The sequence below is a fragment of the Micropterus salmoides genome, unplaced genomic scaffold, assembly GCF_014851395.1.
Source record: "Micropterus salmoides isolate LMB-PRFRI ecotype aquatic unplaced genomic scaffold, ASM1485139v1 Ms_hic_scaffold_9, whole genome shotgun sequence".
NCBI lineage: Eukaryota > Metazoa > Chordata > Actinopteri > Centrarchiformes > Centrarchidae > Micropterus > Micropterus salmoides.
Window position 1 is genome coordinate 7,514,378 of NW_024044681.1, and position 22,330 is coordinate 7,536,707.

Sequence of the window (22,330 nt, forward strand, 5' to 3'; positions counted from 1 at the left end):
GCTTTCACTGTGGTGTCCAGTGTAATGTGCTTTTCATTTATAGTTTTCTTTGTTCTTTGGGCTTACTGTATTTGAATATACAGATATTCAATACTGCATTACTCGCAGTATTTACAGTATACTATATATTTACTGTACTAAGTTGTGATTACAATACTTTTTAAATTGGAAAATGTGTTTCTTCTACGCAAAAACAATTTTTCTGTAACTACATGCCCTGGACGCTGTGTTCTCAATGATTTGATGTAGTGTCTAAAGAATGCTCTGTAGCGTTTTACCTAGTGACTCGCTGTGTTTTGAAAGCAGTGTTTGATTTTAAGCACAGATCACATGGTTTTGAGGTAAGTGTTTGATTTTGCCAGAAGAGTCAGAGGTTGTGAGAATGTAGTTTTGTGTTTAAAGTTTTGAGAATATGGGTGAAATGTGTCTTAGCAATTGTGAAAAACTGTAAAATGCTAAAAAATTAAAGCACATTGTACTTCTTGTACTACAAAGTTAATATAAGTTAGCGCTGTATGAAATTGAGTGGCCTGTGTCCACTGTGATAATCACGTCATTTATTTATATCAGACTAATGTGACAGTGATTTATCAACATTAGGATCAGCGAGTGTTTTACCAGGTTGAGGATCGAGTGGAGTCGTTCCAGCTCACAGTCGATGATGATCTGAAAGTCCTTCTTATAGTCCAGGTCGGTCAGCAGCTTGATGAAGGCAGTTTCTGTCAGAGTGTCCAAGTTAACGGAGGTGACCTGCCAAGTCCGCTCAGCCGCCGTGTCCAAGATCCTCTGCAGCACCGACAGACCTGAGAGAGAAATAATATGTGAATCGATGCACGTTTTCACTACCTTTTATTTGTATGCATTCACAATACGTGAAAAGAATATATAATTAATGGAGATACTATTTATTTTATTAATTAGTTTGTCTTATTATTTTATTCAGCTAGGCCTGTTATGTTGGAACTAAAAATGTCAGTGGAGCTGCGTTTACTTAACAAGAAAGTTTTGTGACCTAACAAGATCAACTCATATTCATATGCCAACACTCCAAAACTCAAACATACCTAAATTATAACGACATATACTAGTTTAAAAGAAAGCACGGACAGACAAGGCTTTCCATCTTATTATAACTACATTATTTTTATATTACCTTGGTACATAGAAAAAGATTTCTTTATTAATAAACAAACAATAAAAAGCAGAAAAATCAAATGTGAGATTTGAGAAATTATTGTTGATTAATGATGTGGATTATTTGAATAAATGGCAAATAATTTTCTGACAACCAGAGGAGAAATAAGAATTTAGATGTTTTACTTAATAAAAAATACCAATAAACTATGTAAAAATCCGCGATTAACTGCGTGATTTTCTGCGATTAATCGCATTGTTATGCACAAGATTTTATAATGAATTCTAAAGTAGTGTATTGGGCACTTTTAATTTAAATGTACTGCTATAAACACAAATGTGCAATAACATGTGGTTTGCAAACACTTTAAACAAATAAGGTGCTTTTTCCCAGCAGTGTTTCCTTTACACAGTTGCAATAAAATATTTCCTGTAAATCTCAACTTAAACATTAATGTAATCAAATCAAATATAAAACCGAAGCTGTTTGCCACTTCCAGGGCGTTACCTTTTATCTAGCTTGTTCAAACAAGTTAAGAGTCCAGAGCCACGATCAGAACATCATAACAGGCTCCTTCTGAGCAACAAGTTCACATTTATAAATCTGTTTTCAGGGATCAGCAGAAACATTTTTCTTTTATCAGTGATCAGCAGAAACAGTCTGTGTTCAGCAGCAAGTGTCCCTGTTACAGTGAGCTGAAGTGGTCGCCTCACGCACACGCCGCCCGCCGTCGAAGTTGAATTGTCTTGAACTGTTTTGTACGCAGCGTGCAGCAGAAATGATTGGAAGAGAGACTGATCCTCGCTGTTTGTGAGTTTCCAGAATCTCTTTCTGTTTTACTAAATAGGACATCAACAGGAGGGAATTCACACGGCAGAGCGTCCCCGCAAAACTAGATGAAGGCCTGTCAGGTAAAGTGATGTAGCCTATAGTTTAAACTTAAGTTAAATAGGCTACAGCTGTGTAGCGCACAGAAGCTGTAGCCGTTTACTCGCAGAGCGCTTGTCTCCTGGTCACCTGAGGTGCGCAGAGCGACCCCCGCGGGGCCAAGCGGCTACGTTGTGATTTTGAGAACGTTCCTAAGACTGACATCTTCCCCAACACTAACCAGCATGCAGTGTGCAGCTCTCCACTTCGCGTTTGATCGCTTGTACAAACAACCTCTGTGATTTTTTTATTGTTATATAGTATATTATTAAACTATGCATGCATGTGGAAGTAGAATTTAGTTGGTCAAGCTAAAGCCGATATGGTTGGAAAAGTTTAATCTTAATCAATATGGCGTATTTTTTTAACTCTTGGTAAAATCTCAATCAGCAAAGTAGCTACAGCTGTCAGACAAAAAGTGAGATATTTCCATAAAGTAACATAAAATGGAAGCACAAAAGACTGAAAGCGGGGGAAATTGTTAGCCTCGCTCCATTAAAAGAGAAGAAATAGACCTCAACACCAGCAACTCCAGCGTTGTCTGATTCACATGTTGTATATTGTTAAGCTATTCCCCAGTGCAACCTGTAGTCAGCAGGGTTTAGTTGTCAAAGTTAGGACATTGCTCAAACCTGAGGACAATGTTAAATCTCCAGTGCTAACTGCTGCCAAAACCAGACTGTCTCAATTTTAAACTTCTATTTGTGTTCAATAAACAACATGCAAATCAGACGTGTTTGGAGTTGTTGGTAGTTGTGTTTTCTGTTTCATCTTGCCACAGCCTGACTGATGACTTTTCAAAGCGACTTCCCTTCACACTGTCTGCCTTGTTGCTCATAGCATGCAAGCACAAACCCAACGCAGACATTTTTCATGAGAAATACTCAGGGGTGGATTTGAAGAGGCTGTGGCTTCCCAAACTGAATGTCAAGCAGTGGAATCAAACTCTTGTGATGTGTGCTGTCTGCCTCAGGCTGGACTTGGTCTGGGTTTAACTTCAAAAAGCTGGTTCACACTGAGACACCGCAGACGTGTGGTGATTTATTTTTTGCTTAAATAACCAGATTTGAATAAGATACAATATATATGGGTGATGATGATGAATTTTCTGAGATGAGATTTATCTGAGAAGCTTTTCAGGGCAAACTTGAGTCTTTCATCTTTCCATGCTGTTTCCTCTCCTGAGCTGCAATCCATTATTTAAGCAGAAAAAAACTTGACCTTGCACAGTCAGACCGTCAGCAGAAACGCGATACACCAACTTGGCCTCATAATCAAACCTGGAAGACCTGATCTAGGTAAAAACAAGATTTAGACTCCACAGCAGCTCTGTGAGGCTGTACTTCGGTACAGTAGTGCTTTGAGCTAAACGGTCACAGTACAACGAACTGTTGTCAAGATTTTTCAATCAAACCAAAATGTCTACCTCATGGTGGCACTAGAGGAGACCAAACTCAGTAGTATTCATCCTCTGGGCACCACGGGTGTTTGTAAAAAGTTCCATGGCAACCTATCAAATAATTGCTGAGATATTTCATTCTTGACCAAAAGAAAATGACTAACTTCCAGAAAACTTCCACTAGGCACACAGATCGCTAACTCGCCCACAGCCTTTATTACCGTCGTAACTGACTTTAACTGAGGAGACCCACGTGAAGAGCACAGGAGGAGCCACCACCGGTTTGCTTTTGCTCTTCAGACATTTAAATTTATTCATTTTATCCCAAGTGCCTTACAATTGCAATATATGTCAGAGGTCGCACGCCTCTGGAGCTACTAAGGGGTAAAGTGTCTTGCTCAGGGTCACATTGGTGGATGTGTTACAGTGAGGGATTGAATCCGGGTCTCTCACACCGAAGGCAGACGTCTTATCCACTGCACCATCACCGACACACGAGCTTCCTTTCTCTCTATCTATCCTTTCCAGTGTAGGCTACTAATTTTCTTTTTGACACGGCACTGTAAACTATATTTTCCCGTTGTTAAGGATTGTTTCCAATCACCGGTGAGCTGTTTAAAATCTTTTTCAGTGTTCATCAGCACTGTGTTTTTCTAAAACACTGAATTTTCTGTTTGTGTTTCATGAGACCAACCATGAAGATTAAACAATTAATCTTAACGTTTAAAAAAAAAAATTTATTTCATTGTAATGAATGCATCCAAATGAGACATGCAGAGTTAAAACAGGACACTGAAATTAACAAAGCATTTTTCTCCTAGTGTTTAGTAATCAGTTCAGTAAAAATCAGCTATTGAACCAAATACCAATTGCATTTTTGTTTCTCTAGCACTACACACACTCTGCCTATATAGTTCCTGGACTGTGAAAGAACCACCTTCAGAGTCAGGGCTTTTTGGGGGCCAAAAACTATAATAACTTTAAAACTGTAAACGGCTAAATAAGACCATGGTTATTCAGTAAACTGCAGCGGAAACAGACAGGTTGTGATTAGCTGGTGAAGAAAGCGGAAAGCTTTTATCAGTCAGATATTTCCCTGAGAAGTTTGTGGAGATGAAGGGAGTAAATACTGGACTTAGATTCGTCAGATGGACACAAACGCAGCTCCAAAGGAATGATCACGTTTTTCTGGTGGATGTGCAACTAAGAAACTGTTTGCAAAGACAGATAAGATGTCAAACGTATCAGTTTTCACAACACTCTGCAAAACACTCTGAAGATTCTGCAAAACCCCGAACTACATTGAGCGCCAAAGTTTTTATAATGGTGCTTAGGGTATGGATATGATTAGGCAAATAAGACCCTTGGAGAAGGTCATAAATCACAAACGAGGTGATGAGAAAGTATACTGGGCTGTTTTTTCTTCTGTAGGGGAGGAAGAAGGTAAATGGTTGTTACATGGGGAGCGTTGTAACAACATCAATTCCACCAATTAGAGATAAGATAGGACAGAGGTCACTAATAGGCGGACCGCCGTCCTCTCCGGACCGCCGACCTACAGCCCATTTATTATTGAGACTTACTACCTCGTGACGGAGCGTTTCTATTTTAACCCGCGCAGCTTTTCTAGCATTTACTGTACTGGTTTAGAGGACCAGGAAACTCACAGACCAATCGCATGTGCTCCAATCGTCTCATGTGACGCTGCTCAGCCAATCAAATCTGTGCATACCGATGCCTGCGAGTCGAGTCCGCGAGATTCACCAGAGACGTTTTGGAAACACACCCGAATTGAGGAGACGAAAGATAAGAGATTCCACATGACTTTTAATCAAGAATGTACAAATATTTACATGTACATTCCTCCCACGGGCAGTTCAAAACCAGAATATCTCATAGATCTAGATGCTAGCTGGAGCTCACGTTTCTCACTGAACAACAGAAAGTAGGAAAATGAAAGAGAAGAGGAGGCATTACAGCTGTTCATTTGTTATGATGTGTTGAGTGTTTATTATAAAATTGGTTAAGACTACACTTCATCACTTCAAGCTACACTTTTTATTACATTTTTAATAAAAATTAGGCACTTTAGTTTACTTAAATTTAGAATTTATTATTTGAATAGTTATTATTTATTATCCCTCCAGTTTGATGTGAAAACTGATTGAAATATTATTTGATTTGACAGTCCATTGTTGACTAAAAACATGTGTTGATACAACTATAGGTTATAGTACTGAATGATAACGCAAGTTCGTCGTTTTGATGTTCCGGACCTTTGCTTCAGGAAATTTTCTCTAACTAGACCTCTTTGAAATCTAATTGAATACCCCTGATGTAGGAGATCATTTCAGTATTTACCTTCTTCCTCCCTGATCAGGCATGGTGGTTATCAAGTGTGGAAACAGGTACATTCAGAATATATAGAGAAAAAAACGATTTTGAGGTAAGCAAGTAATATTTCTGACCAAATTGTTTGACTTATACTAGATTGAAATGTAGTTTCGTAGCCAACATGTGATGCATTTCTTTCCTTTCTAATTTCAAACCGCTATGCTAAAACAGCTGGCTAAACATTGGCTGACAGGGGTGAGGTGGGTTGTAACACTTCTTTAACTAGTGCTATACATCCAACTAGTGACTTTCTTTCTATTTCACAGATAATCTCATTTCTCATTTCTCATTTCTCATTTATTTATTTAAGGACAGTGCACATTAATCAACATTTCTGTAAATGTGCCAGTGTTAGCCAGCAGGCTAATTTTCAACTGTAGTCCTATCTGATTATGAATATACAAACATTAACACACACAGACACACACTTCCTTTTTGTTCGACCTAAAGATGCACAAAGATTTTCTTCAATTAAGTACACTGTGGTAGTATTTATTAAGTATAATATTATGTAAGTTTATTCCATAGATAAATTTACATACACATACTGTATATGTGCACGAGTCATCAGGCTAAGTCTGTTACAGTGAGGGAGAAACATTGTTCTTTTTTTTTCACTATACCCGTTTTTGAAGCCTATCATCTAGTGAAGCATCTATTTTTGCTTCTTTTGTCTTATTGTTACAACTTGTGTTACAACTCGGGCTGAACGATTAATTAGATTTGTGATATTATTGCGACGTGATAAAACGAGATTTTCTAATCGCAAAGGCTGCGATTACACTCTGGTCACATGACACCTGAGAGTAAAGCAGGAAGCATCACCTTCCGCTGTACGTTACGTTACGCTGTACCGTGACTTGTTGTTGTACAACGACGTTAAGCTTGACAGAAGCTGACACGACAGAAACTTTAGAGTCACACAGGGAATGAAAGAAGCGGTGGTGGGTGAAATCTTCGGCCCATCCGCTGCTTTGGCGGACAGGAAAAATGCACAACAGAAAGACGTGTGTAGTGAGGTAAGCGTATTGTGGCGATCAGTGCCTGCATCACACACACAGCCACCAGTCAGCCCAGGAAATATCTGTGAAACGGCGTTTCAAACCAAACGCACAAGTCCGAAGAATCCCGGTCTGTCCCGAGTTACAGCCTGAGTATTTTTTGTTTGCTTACTGGGATATAGAAAAATGGACTCCTGGGAGATTTGAACTGAGATAAGGACGCATTAATTGGTGGTTGAACTGGGGGTTTTGTATTCAGCGCTTACTGTATCACACTGTGGTGAACTTAGTTGTTTTTGTGGTCTGTAGGTAGGCCGGCCTGATGATATTAGATCATATTATTTAATGCCATGACTTGACTCAAATAATCTTTCTCCTTATTAAAATTTGATACATCTTCTCCACCATTGCTCTTAATAATAATTCATGCATCACCTAATTTCATCCTAACAGAGGCCTGATCCACAAGAAAGAACAGTGCATATTTAATCTAGCTAATATTGTGTTGGTCATACTAACTGCTTGTCCGTTTTGAATAATACAGAAGGTAAAGAGCTTAAAAATGAATCGCACACATGCATCACACAATGCATCTGACATCAACTCATGAGGTCTGTGATATTCTTGTAGAGGAGTGAATTGGTGCCATTTGTAGTGAACAAATGTGGGAATTTTGTGTAAAAGTTTGAGAACTCTAGCTACAAAATTCAGTAAGTTATAGTTGCTGTGGCAGAAAGTGTTATAACCATACCGGTCTCCCCTAGTTCTTCTCTAGCGGCCACAAAAATCCTCATCGATTAATGCACCCTTAAACGTCTTGTGATTCCTTTTCTAAAACATAACAGGCAGTGTTTTAAAATCCTATGACTCAACAAGCAGAGTAATCACATCAGCATTTTACATTAAAACACACACACACACACACACACCAAAATCAAAAGACAAGTCAGCAAAATTCAGATTGACTTCAAAGAGTAGAGAGATGAACAGAGAGACAACGTGAAAAAGGAACTTCAAAGATACTTTCTGACACTCACACATACAGACATACACACAGTGACACCTCCTCCAGGGTTATTACCTCCGTGTGTCTCAAAGTCAGAGCAGAAAAGTCTAAAAGACTGTGTGTGTGTGAGCGGCCTTCCTTTTCTCAGACTTGGAGAAGCCAATTATCCGACACACTGCAACTGTACTTTAAGTACAGTCGCAGTGTACATTTACTCTCAAACAAAACAACATAATGAACATTTTTATTGCACATAATATAAATAGTAGGGAAACTCAGAAAAGCTCCAGCAGATCAAACTCTTACCTGTTAATATTAAACTTTAATGTCATTAAACATTTTGTCTATATTATCTGCCAAAATATGGTCGCCATTAGTACGCAGTGCATGCTGTCTTTTGTCATGTTAAAACATTTTAACACAGAGGTGCGTGATCAAAATCTAGTAAAGCAGCCAAAATCAATATTTTTATAATAACACCATAATAAATGATCATGTGAAAAAACTGACACTGATCATGAGGAACCTACAGAGAATTGTAGCCTGAATCTGCAGCTCCCCTCGGCTTTACAGAGCTTTATAGTGAAGTTTGGGTCGTTTTTTATCTGTACAGACTACTTTCATGTTCTGGTTCACTTTTGCTGCACTCATAGCGGCGTTTTTGGCTGCAGCAGGCAGCTGATTTCAGCTCTTGTCCAGCACCAAACAGGAGACACAGTTAGAGACTAGCTGGCGCCAGGTATTTCCCTCAGGAGCTGGTTGGAGACCACAAACAGAGCTAAAATAGAGTTAATATTAAACTTAGATTCATCAAGTGATACAAACACGACTCCAAATGAGTAATCATGTTGCGCTGTAACTGCTAAAAATTTTGCCATATCAACCCGTCTGTTATAGCAGGTTTGTGATATAATTTTGATTTTCATCATCATTGAAAAAACTTATTTGTCTATTATTTAGGGTTGCAATTAACAATTATTTTATTTACAGATTAATTAGTTGATTCTTTTATCACTTAAAGAATACACAAAATTGCATATACACACAAAGTTTGATGTACAAAGGGTATTAGTGAACACTTACGTTATAGGCTATGGGTTTAAAAACAGCTGGTGAAACCACCTCCAGCTGCTCCACAGAGAAATAGTTTTCCCAGTTTGGTGTGGGACACCTTGACTGGCCTGCACAGAGCACTGACTAAAGGTCTGAACCTGATCCGAAACAGATCTATTGAAAACACACCCAGACCTGACGTTGCATAGACCAGAGCATTAATTAGACCTGATCCAAAATGCGGTCCACCTGAGCAGAGCCTAACAGAGAGAGAACACCTGCAGCATTATGATCTATCAATTAACAAGCAGTGGCGGCGTAAGAGCAGCAATATAATAATAATGTCCTCGGGATGAATGTAAAGTCATAGAAACTAATTCCAAAAATAATTTTAAAAACAATCTTTTACATTGGCTATTGACTAAAATATTTTCTGCTGCGGTGATTATGACATACCAAATGATTAGAGCTGATACTGAGTTGACTGAAACCAGAAGAGAGGAGGCTGTTCACATCACTGTGCACTCCTGGTGACAGCAGAGGTAGAGGAGCGAGTAAAATGGACACCGAGTACACTAAGTAATTGCAGCTATATGACAGCGACTCCGTGAACCTCTGATAGGTAACTGCTCATTAGCAACTACACAGTGGAAGTGTTTACAGCTGGCTCAGCTCTCCACAGTAACACACATACAAACACTGAGCAAAACAAGTTAAGTGTGTGTTAACAATAATGTATAACCTTCAATTAGAGATACAGCAGAACAAGACTCCCACACGGACACAGAGAGGTGTATGAGTGAGAGACATAGATGGAGAGGAAGAGAGAGAGAGAGAGAGAGAGAAGGGAGTTTTATAAATATAGACACTAATCTCCTCTCCGTTCTGCATCTAATTTACATAAACATCCTGCATGCATGTCATTTACTATTAATGCACTAGGAGAGGAGATGAGAGGAGAGGAAATTAGAGGAGAGGAGATATATATGAGAGGAGAGGAAACGAAGGGGAGACGAGAGAAGAGGAAACAAAGTGGAGACAACAGAAAACAGAAGAGGAAAGGAGACGAGACGAGACAAGTGGGGAGGAGATTATATCACAGCAGAGAGGAGAGGAAACGAGTGGAGACAAGAGGAAAGGAGAGAATATGAGATGAGTGGAGAGGAGATTATATGAGAGGAGACAAGAGAGGAGACGAGAGGGGATGAGTGAAGTGGAGCTGATATGAGAGGAGAGAGGAGACGAGACGAGTGGAGACAAGAGGAAACAAGATAGGAGGACAGAAGGAGGAAAAACTGAAAAAGGAAAAATGCACATGGGGTCAAATCAGGGCCAACCAAGTTTGCCTGGTTGCACATTATCAGTCCAGACTGAAATATCTTAACAAATCAGATGGATTGGATGCATTTTGTACAGATATTCATGGTCCTGAAGAATCTTTGAAGACTTGGGTGATTGCCGCCTGACTCCACGTGTCATCATGAGGTCCACATTTGTGTTTGTGTGTTTTTTTTATGCCTTTAATACTGATGAGATGAAATGAGGAAGAGAGAGAAGCAGCAGCCAGACCAGAACTGAACCAGGGATGCTAACACATATGAACATATGTATTTTCGGCTTCAAAGACGCTTTGTCGTTGAGTCAAGTGAAGGTATTTTAACTTTATTAGTGATTTCAACCTCTCATAAGAGCCACCGAAGCGTCGCACGAAACATAAAGTCATCAAAACAAACAAAAAGTGACAATAAAAAACTGTCTCTCCTACCGTCTTACTCTTAACAGAGCCTGGAATGAATGTGCTGCTGCATGAATGTGTGGATAACAGTGTGTGTGTGTGTGTGTGTGTGTGTGTGTGTGTGTGTGTGTGTGTTGTATGTCTAACGGTGTGTTAACGAAACATTAGACTAGTGATGCAGCAGCAGTTATGTCAACTACACACACACAAAATCAGTTTCATGTTCAATTACACATGGGCTCTGTTCATGCGAGTTGATGCTTCCCTCTCCCTGCTTTATTTTCTTAGCAGCAGCTGTCTGCGTGTCTGTCTGTCCTCCTGTCCAGTGTTCGTTTTGTTTTACAATCAATAGAAGGGTTGACTGAACACTATGTTGTCCAGTTCAGCCACGTCGACCGCTGGAGATTTAACTCTCTGCTCAACAAAAAGGGCAAAATGAAAGGTTGCTGCAGAGGAAAGAAAGGAACATGTAAAAGCTTTCTCAGCCCTCTGGACAGTTCAGAGAACAGAAGAGGCTGAGGAGGAGGAGGAGAACAAAGAGGAGCTAGGGGAGGAGGGAAGGTAGATTGTGTTTTATTGCCGCGGTGGTCAGAAATCTCTTGGATAAGGGCTTTAAATGTTGACTTACACAGTAATATGAAGGGGAAAAAATACTTAAAATAAAGATTATCTAACTGCCACCCGAGGCTGCAATGTTATGTCTTTTACTGAAGGGTGATTACAAACTATTGTCATTTCATTTGAAGACTACGAACTCAACCTCATCAGTCTAAAGTGAGGCTTTAAGTGTACTTGCTGAGCTGAGCGTCTAAGGACAGAGGGTGTTGTATGATGTACAGATACTAAAGCCCAACAGAGAAAAAACAAACAAACAATATCAATCATCTGAAACACGATTTCATGGTAATCCACCCAACAGATGCTGAGGTATGAGGAGTGCTAAGAACCACAAAGAAGAAGACAAATGAAGACAAAATGAGGATGACGAGAGGGAAGAGGAGAAGGTGAACAGTAAGGAAATTGAGGAAGAGGGGGAAGAAGACAAAGGAAGAATGGAAAAAGGTGAGAAAGAAGAAAATAGGAGGAGCAGGAAAGCAACAAGAAGTAGATGGTTTAGGAAAAAGGGACAAGGAATCCAAGGAGAAAGAGGAACAAGATAAAGGACTCAAAACACTCTACTGTACTTCACTGTAACTACTGTAACCAGCAGTCATTTTACTGCAGGGCAGTATCCATGGCAACAAGACAGAACGACAATTATGGGATGAGTCAGGGTCGATACTATCTGTACGTGTGTGTGTGTGTGTGTGCGTTGAATAAAGCTCAAAGACGGCTTGTAAGTCCATAATGTAATAGATGTTGATCTCGTACGCATCTGTTTGGAGTGTCCACACACAGAAACACACACAGAAACACACACAGAGACGCACACAGAGACGCACGTTAAAAAGCATCAGAGAGTCTGTTGCAGTGACTTGTATACCAGCAACCAAGCAGAAAATAGGTACTCGACAACACTCAGCTACGTTTACTGAAAGGAATATAGTAAGGACAGGAAACAAGAAAGGAAAAACGGTAAATGGTCTGTACCTGTATAGGGCCTTTCTAGTCTTCCCACCACTCACAGCGCTTTTAGACTATGTCACGTTCACCCATTTGTACACTGATGGCAGAGGCTAAGGTGCCAACTGCTCATCAGAAACAGAAATTAGCACAAGGACACACTGCAGGCTGCAGCAGCCGGGGGTTAGTGGGCAACCCGCTCTACCTCCTGAGCCACAGCCGCCCCAGGTAAATTAAGATGACGAGAGGTGAACAGAGAAAAACGAAATGAGGACAGAAGGCGAGAGAAGTTAAGTGGAAAGCACAAAAGAAAACTTTACTTCTTGCTAGTTTAGTACAGTAGTTCCCAACTCTCCATAGGCTCAAAAGATAAATTTGAAGGGTCGTGAAGTGATTCACGGGAGCGAAAAGAAGAAAAATCTTTGTTCAAATGATCCAGTATTTCTCAAAACGATCAGTTAGTGAATTGCGAGAAGTTTAGAGGAGGTGAAACGTCTCTTTGGCGAGAATGTTAACCACTTACAGACATCTGAAACATGACACGGTTACAGCTACACAGTGGTTTTGAATAAGAGGCCACAAGCCCAGATGAGAGGAAAACACTAGTTTAAAAATGTGCTGTTTTATAAAACGGATGTGTTTTTAATGTAAAATCTTAAACTGCAAAGCTAGTAATTATAGAGCTCTGGAAAAAAACACTCCATATTTGTCTTGAATCAGTATCTCTACACGTCTGGCAGCCATTTCATTCCAGTGGCTGTTAAATTCCAACACAGGCGAACCTCATTCTACTTAGTGAGGTGCTGATTAAGTGATCACCTGAGCCAAATCTTATTTAACGAGGAAAAGTATAAAAACTCATCACTATCTTCTAGCAATAGGACCAGCTGGACGGCAAAAACAGAGCCAGTAATACCTCAAAGGTAATCTGAACACAAAAGGAACAATTGAACATGCCAAAAGAGGTGAAAAGAAAAAGTTTTGAGTGAGGAAAAGAAGAAAAAAGAAGGGTTCAATTCTGGCTTTACTGGCAGAAAGATACAGTGAACGTCAGGTTGCTTCCATCCTTAAAATTTCAAAGACGGCAGGTCATAAGAACAAGTTCAAGCAGACATTGGGGACAACAAAGCTACAGACTGGCAGAGGGCGAACACGAATGTCCACTGACCGGGACGACCGCCACCTCATTCAAATGTCACTCAAAAACCGTAGGATGACATTAAGTGATTTACAAAAACAATGGCAAACAGCAGCTGGTGTAAAGTGGCTGTGCGAAACAGGCTCCTAGGGGCCGGGCTGAAGTTCCTCTACGGTCCATAAGAACTGGACCGTAGAGGACTGGAGTAAGGCCATCTTTTCTGATGAGGCCAATTTTCAGCTTTACCCAACACCTGGTCGTCTAATGGTTAGACGGAGACCTGGAGAGGCCTACAAGCCACAGCGTCTGGCACCCACTGTGAAATTTGGTGGAAATGGGCCGATTTGTCTTTGTGAAGGACAAATTAATCAAGCTACTTGGTTATCCTGGAAGAAAACCTGATTCCCTCTGCTGTGACAGTGTTCCTCAACTCTGAGGATTGTAACGCTCCTTACCACACAGTCAGGTCAATCAAGGTGTGGATGGAGGACCACCAGATCAAGACCCTGTCATGGCCAGCTCAATGCCCAGACCTGAACCCCATTGAAAACCTCTGGAATCTGATCAGGAGGGAGATGGATGGTCACAAGCCATCCAACAAATGCCAACATGCATGAAAGCTGTAATTAAAAATCAGGGTTATTCCACCAAATATTGATTTCTGAACTCTTCCTAAGTTAAAGTATTAGAATTGTGTTGTTGAAATGATTGTGAACTTGTTTTCTTTGTATTTTTTGAGGTCTGAAAACAATTCATCTTTCTATTTATTTATTTTGACCAATTGTCATTTTCTTAAAATAAATGATGAATAAAAGAAATGTTGTCAGAACGTTTGTAGAATAAAACAATTTTAAAAAAAAAATTAATTAAACGCATACCTATAAACAGTAAAATCAGAGACACTGATAATTTTGCAGTGGTCTCGCATAAAAGCCATCTCCTCGACCGATATCCTTCCGTAACTATTTCCACTCAATGTGTGGCATGTCTTCTTGTGTGTAGTTCCTACACACACAGCAGCATAAATCTTTCCCCTCAGATTAGATGATGTTTGTAAAAAGAGTGTTTGAGTGTTTATTGATCATTCTTTGACATCACCACAGGAGGCGCTGTGTGTTGATGTGCAGAGGACATAATCCAAAGCAGCGTTGGAGGCTCTTGGCCTCAGGAAAACCCCTCTGCCTCCAACAAATATCTAATGTCTCCTCGGCAGATGTTGAGAAGCAATAACATTAGACAGACTGCACCGCTGGGGCAGACAGTTACGCGCTATTACGCTAGATAGACTTCCACTGATGGTTCCTGGGCAAATGTAAAAGGCAATAAGTTTCGACAGAGTTTGCCACCATCTGTCAAATGGACTATAACGTCAGATCACAGGCCGTCGGGAGACACTAGACCCACCTGAGAGGTGGGGAAATAGATTGCGCTAACTGCCCTTTTCATTAATTCTCCAAGTTTGTTTGTTGTTTGACTCAAAGAGCTGAGTCTCTAAATGTGACGTTTACAGCAGGTAGGAAAGCTTCTGGCTGACAAGCAGCAGAGGATGAAGACTGGGTGTGAGACTTTCCTGTCAAACACCATCAGGGTTTTTCCTGCAGAGAGAAATTTTTGGCACCCCCCCCCCCGAAAGACATTTTAGCGAGCGCCAAAGGAAAATCTCCGGCGCCAAAATGCTAAGAAAAAAAAGAGGCATTTCAAATCCTGAATTTATCAGTCAACTGTGGAGCAAGCAGAATATAAACTAAAATACGACGTCTTTGAATTTCAGCAGTCACCTCTTATCTTGTCCACAGCCTATTTTACACAGCAGCTGGCGCTGGATTTATCAACCAGCTGTTCCGTTGGTTTGGCTGCGCCTGAACGCTCCGCGACGAAGGGAGCGCTAATGGGAGACATGAGTCTGCACCCCTCACACTAGGCCGAGTATTTCCACTAGGTGAGACAAGCTCCTGTTGTGTGCTACATGTATGAAATGACAACTGGTATCTGTCTGGCAGAGCCTTCAAACTGTGGACCGGTAGGTTACGCAGTACTGCATTTTACTCTTTGACGTACCGGGACTTCTCACAAGCTGCCGCTACTCCTCGCTGCCCTCTACATATCAGGTTCTCCGGGCACAATGTGACGCTCACCTGTTGCCGTTCTTACCTGCCTGCTAATCTCTGTCTACAGAGCCAGACGAGGGAGAAGCTCGGTGCCTTTCATGCGGCCGTGTGCATAAAGTAGGTTGTCAATGTCACTTTTTGTGAACTGCCCTATATAGTAGTCTATACCATGATCTGAAATTATAATATACACACAAACATTAACCCTTATCAAAGCTTAACCACAGGAAACTGTTTTTTCGTGAAACTGTTGAATTTAACTAAAAAGCTCTTTAAATGTTACAAATACTGTATAAACTATAGATTAGACAGACTATCCAAATAAAGTGTAACCTGTTAATATAATCAAATGGCCAGAAATAATAGGAAAAAACATAGATTTTTGTCATAAGGTAACTCATTGCCTTTACTTTACCTGTGCTGACCATTAGGGATGGGTTTCGCTACTCAAAAAATTCCTATTCGTATGGTTTAGCTTGCAGCCAAACACGTAAGCAACACACCCAAAGAAAGAAAAGAGCACTCCTTTTATTCCTCATGTGCCTGCACCATGAACTGTATTTCTTTTTTTAAAAAAGCCTGCACGCAAGTCCATGCATGATTTTTACAGCCGCTCACCTTCGGCTGCGTCTCAGGCACGTTCGTCACTGTTGCAAGTTTATCGCCACATGGCTTTCCGTTGGTGTCATCTTCTGGATCAAATCTACTGATTGTAGATGAAAGTAGATGAAATCTATCATCTACTTTCAACACACGTATCAAAATAATTACCTTAAATTTGTTTCCCACAACTTATTTGGCCACTAAACTATTTCACAAAAAACTTTGACCATCATTATGTTCAGTGACCGTTCTGCACTTTCTATACATTTCTATAATCAGTTTTTTACTGCCTATTGGTCGACGGGTTGTAATTAACCTCATGCCTGCTTTCTCAGTCCCTTGGAACAGTCACTATTTTGCTTCTTACGTGAAGGAATCGGGTCGGGTTTTCTGCATGCGGAAAAAAACTGCAGCTACAGAGTTGGCTTTCATCCTATTGGACAGGTAAACTAACATTACTGCAAAGCATGTTTAATATATTGTGATGTTGTGCTTTAGTTGGCTAAGTTGCTAACATTATCTGTTCCAAAATACGCCGCAAAATGTAACGTTACGGCTATCCTGTGTACCACGGTATTATGTCAAAGTGTTGACTTTAGACTGCAAGAAAGGATGTACAAAGCAAATGTGGAGCGACAATTTGTTATTTTTGCTGAGCCTCCGGTTACAGATACACAGATAGCTGTTGAAAAGCAGTGGTCTGTACTACGAAGCGGGGTAACTGGCTTATCCAGGTAACTTCAGGAGTAACTTCGTGATGTCGGGTGTAACTTCCCGGTTAACTCGTACTACGAAAGGTGGATAGGTGTTACCCGAGGTCTGTTGCCATGGCAATTTATACCGCATCTCTAAACTGCTCCGAGCAGGTCATGTTCGTGGTTAACTCGAGGTTACCCTGCACGTGGACTACACACCACATCTGTACTCAGTGTTAATGATGAGAAGTTGATATTATTACACACCACTTCATAAAATGTGTTTAGATTTCATCCTGATTTGTTCCACTGCGGTTGCAATGAAGTTCTGAACACAACAGCATTAGCTACATTCAGACAGCGAGCCCTGCAGCCTCGGTGATTTTAAAGAGTAATCTTAATTAATGGGATAGTTTCTTAGATGTAGCGCATCTCTAGGCTATAACTGAATTCTCCGAAGTGTTTTCACATATTTAGATTGACTATTTTACATGTCCAAAAAGTGGGAGCCAGGGTGAGGGTTAATAACCGAGAAAAAAAGAATCCTAGACAGAAATTTTCGCCATGCGATGCCAACAAGTCTCCCTGGCTTTGTCGTCCGCCGCGAAATTAGATTTAGCCATTAACTTGTCTTTACATTCATAATTTCCTGACTCTACCAATGTGCATTCCTCTGGAGAAATACGGAGCATGCGCCGTTGCGAAAAAAAACTCTGCCTGCACGGCCGAATACACCCAATTTACGCATATGTGCACCACCTCCAATTAAGTTAACATTTACATTTATCTGATGCTTTTATCTAAAGCAACTTACAATTGCTATTCATGTCAGCGGTTGCACGCCTCTGGAGCAACGAGGGGTTAAGTGTTTTGCTCCGGGACACAATGGTGGATTGAGCCCGGATCTCTCACACCAAAGGCAGGTGTCTTATCCATTGCGCCATCTCCAACCCCAGACTCAACACGTACTCAACTAACCAACATCTTATCCACCTTCGTAGTACCGTTTAACTCCAGTGTAGGCAGTCAGAGTTTGTCAACCCTAAGTTTGCCTGATAACCCCGAGTTAACTCTGAGTAGGTTGAACTCCCTTCGTAGTACAGGCCACAGGCAGGCAAGCTAACGCCGACGTATCATGTTGTCTAAATGCAGTCAGCATAACATTAACATGGATTAGTTAAACGTCAAGCTGATAAAAATATAACTGCGATTTTGAAGTTTCCAGCATGTTGTGTGACTCTGCTGTCTGAGATCTAGCATGCACACGAGAACACGCGTCTGAATGGAATTGGTTTCAATTTGAAACCGCAACGCAAGAGGCCAAGGACAACTACATATAGCCCTCTTAAAGGAGACCTATTATGGTTTTCCACATTTAATGACTTATCTACAATGTTACAAATGTCCAAAAGCTTCAAAAAATTAGGTTACGCATTTAAAAGAAGTCCCTGTGAGCAAAAACCTCAGGTTTCCTCCTGTTCTGAACGCTCTTATTTGAACTGCTTTTTCTACCAACAGATCCGTTCTATGTATTACCGAGCCAGAGGGACCCGCTGTTCCATATATGGTCATGTGCTCCCATAGAAACGGCCCAGCAACGGCTCAGTCTGCCTGTTCTGCCCAGCAACAACAACATCCTGGTAACATGCTTCAGGTCTTGGCCAATCAGAAAACTGTGGGCTTTGAGAGGGGGGGGCTTAAAGAGACAGGAGCATCTACAGCTTGTTTCAGACAGAGGCTGAAATGAAGGCCTACAAGAAGCCACTCTCTGTTAGACACTAGTAGAATTTTTAGTCAGTAATAATTCTAGTCAGTTCTACATTGCCCATCGTTTGACAGCCCCAGGTTCAGGCCCTCTCTTGTTCTTTGTATCTTCCTGTGTTTCTTTAATCCAGGTAATTGGTGGGTGGAGATGATACCTGGTGTAAGATGCAACACACCTGAGCAGGCGGGGCTCAGGTGGCTATAAAGGATCCTGCTTTGATTTCTTCTCCTGGCCTGCTGACTGTTTCTGTTCTGTTCGTTTCTTTGAGTTTTACACCCGTACATTCCACTCACACAGACACTGCATACATACTGATCTGACACCTACACCTACATTGTATATCAACCATGTTGCCTAGCCCTCAATATTTGTTTTTACCCAGCTTTTATTAGCCAAAAGCATTTATTTGTTCCAGGTATCATTGGAGGAATTTCTGGTATGGAACTACAACTACTTTGGACAAGCAAGAGAAAGATGGTTAAATAATACTGATATAACTGATTATGAGACAGGATGTGAATCTGCCAACTACACAGACAAACATTAAGTCACCAACCTGAGATCAGCACCACCTCCTTTTGCACTGCAATGAATGAACGTCACACTACTTCCTGCATTGCCAATGAATGCTGTTGTTGAACATAAACTTCTGAGATGCATATAAATGTAATTTGTACGGTAACATGCGCTAACATGTGTATCGTGTGTCCTTACCTGAGTCAGCGCTGTACATGTAGACGAACCTGGTCCAGTCGAAGTGCTCCAGCAGGGCCATGAGGGGCTCCTGCAGCTGGGGCCGCAGCTGCAGGACAAACTGGTTGTTGGTCTGAACGGGGAAGGACGGCGTGACAAAGCAGACGTGCAGAGAGCCACAGAAAGACATCAGCATGTTGACTGTCCGTCGGTCGTACAGGCCCATGATGGCATACACGCCCTTTGAGAACTGGGAGCAGACTGGGACAGGAAAAAGAGAGGATTATTGAAACACAGGTCATTGTTTTATCACTTCTCAGCATGTCAAACGAGGCTGAAGAAGCAGAACTGATATAGGATGAATGTCGTCCCAGTTTCAAGGAAAGTCACTTGGAGCGCCGTTTCCAAATCACACACTCAGAATTCAGTTGTTTGGGGTGTTTAGGTATGTTAAAGCTGAATAAAGAGTGCAGCTTCTAAAGACTAGTGAGAAGAAGAAGAGCGTTGGTTAGTCTTTAAAGGCAACAACCAGCTCCATGCAAATGAGGTTGATCCACATCTCGCGATTCAGTACAACGCCGTAACGTTATTTTATGAATATGTTAAGTTCTGAATTTTTCAGCAACTACTGCTTGTTTAACTTTAGCACATGCATACTGACGCAGCTAAATGAGTGTCGTAGCCCAGGCAATAACGTGCTTTATTAGTTTTTTATACCCTAAAACTTTGATTAACAGCCCGGGCTTTTATGGGACAGGCCTTTAGTTCCTCTCGCACAAAACTGAAATAAGCTACTTTGAAACAGTTTATTTATTTCAAACAGAATATTACTTGCATAAAAATGATAAAATAATATCAAATACATGTCATCCATTTGATCTAGCTACGACAGACGGCTTATGCGCTTTTATTTTGAAGTAACATCACCAGGGTGCAGGATGACGAAGTGTGGCAGAAGTTAGCAGACAGAGAGCGACGGACTTCACAGGACAGGATTCACAACTTGGATTCATTTTTATGAAAAGCTGTTTTGATTCTTTTGATTGGTGGATCCTTACAGAGTAAAGGAAGATAAATAATCAAGGAACAGACACATTCAGACTTAACGAGCACCTCACAGGTAACGGGAGTCTGCAGTTTTTTCTTTTCTTTTCATCTTTTGTATCATGTCGGTTACACCGGTAAATCTATAAGAATTAGACTTTGGGACTCGTTGTTTCCGTTACATGAAGTGAACGATTAAATTGTGGAGAATCTAACTGATCTAACGATGTGCAGCATGTCCACACTGACACATTGATCACACGTTTAAACATTAATATTTAATTAACAATCTAAGCAGCTTAGAAGCAGCTAAAACGGGCGACCCCGTGGGATTTAAGAGGTTTTATCCAAAGAACTTGTTTAAGGGAGACCTGCGTTTATTTGTCAAAATGTGCTCCCACACCAGGCCAGTAAACGGGGTCGCCGGCTGTTTGAAGTTTTACGGTATTTCAGCTTTTATTTTTATTGATTGTTTTTTTCCTGTTTTAATTATTTAATTTGGTTTTTTTTGCTTTTATGTTTGATGTTTTTTATATATTTTATATGCTTTTATTTTTCTCATCAGTACACATCCTAACTCAAACCTCTACTTTGGATAAGTGATGTCATGCGCCTATGTTTTTTTTGTTGTTGTTTTGAAGCACATTGAGTCTACACTTGTTTGAAATGTGCTATTTTTAAATAAATTGACATGACAGGAAAAACTGATATTTTCAGAAGTTAATTACACAGTAATATGGTGCAAATGCAACTTAATTCATATGTTTGTATCATGTCACTGAACTGTTAAATGTCTCTCTTTGTAAGGGGCCTTAATAACAACATTGCAATTTCATGAAAGGCACTTCGGGGGCAGGAGGCGCATGTTATAAAATGGGCCAAAAGCACTTAATACAGCAGGACAATATCAGGAGAGCAAAGTTAAGTTAGAACCTAAAAGGAAAAACAAGAATAAAACACAGTCCAATTCCATGTGAGATGAGCTGCAGTGCATGTCCAAAGCCTTCAGAATGAATTACACATCCACGATCAGCGCGATGGGGTGAGTAATAATCCGTAATCCAAGTTGGCGAACACAGAAACCTGTATCTGCCTGCCTCGCCATGACACCTTGGTGAAAGCTCACTCATAGTCTCTAATACTGATCCTGGAGTTTCCATGACAACATTTAATGGTGTGCTTGAATTCAGGAGGGGTGTTTAGGTTCAAAGTGGCGGCCGCAAACGCAGACATGCAAATCTTGCAACCGCCGCGGTACCTGCTGGTTCATGCACTGCCATCCTGGTCTTTGATAACGTGTATTCCCACACTGTGGTGGTACTGGCCAGAAGGTGACATTTGAGTGTTTACGCCAAACACATCTCTTTCATTTTGTCAAATTTCTAGGTCTTTTGTATTTCAATAAACTCAGCTTCATCATTTACGCTTCCCTGCAAACCCTATGACTTCTGAAAGTGCTAAACCCTGTCATTTGTCACGCACATTTACTATTGTATCTGCTTTTAGCTGTTTTTTTTATTCTGCACGCAACATGTAACAGCAAAATCTCAGTTTTGAAACAAGCTAAGAGATTATAAAGTGCTGTTATCTTCATGGTAGACAGACATAATTGCAGCTGCTTTCTTATCTGCTGCTGTGTAGATGATAAAGTTTTCTGTTTCACACAAAAGGCCTCCACATGGTAAATCCCTGTACACACAACGGCCTTAATCAAATTACTCTTCATGCAGGGCTTCTGCACAGTAAGGGATTAAGTCTTAAGACAAAATAATACTCACTGCTGAGACACCACAAGTCATTCAGTGAATCACTGTCTTATTTTATGGTCTTCTGGGCACAATCCGCTTTAGACTGTATAAAAACATGACCATATTATCTGTATCATCACCGAAAAATGCTCATTTAGACAAAATACAGCTAAGGTAATCATATCAATAAACACCAAATAATAAATAACAAGAGTATGAACATCACAACTGCAGTGCACTCTTGTGCCGTTCATATAATCTGATATGATGTAAAAAAGAAAGTAAAGTCAGTCCTGGGGGTGGTGCTACAAGTAAGGTCAACA

At 40.6% G+C, this 22,330-nt stretch overlaps 1 protein-coding gene across 1 annotated transcript in view; it reads right to left on the bottom strand.

The window, feature by feature from the left end:
- LOC119894954 (glutamate receptor 1-like) overlaps positions 1-22,330 on the bottom strand; it is a 109,413-nt gene that overhangs the window by 45,632 nt on the left and 41,451 nt on the right. The window contains exons 3-4 of the mRNA XM_038707675.1: positions 19,237-19,476; positions 619-803 (exon numbers count right to left, since the gene is read on the bottom strand). Of these exons, the coding sequence (XP_038563603.1) occupies positions 619-803; positions 19,237-19,476 (425 nt within the window). The remainder of the gene's footprint in view (positions 1-618; positions 804-19,236; positions 19,477-22,330) is intronic.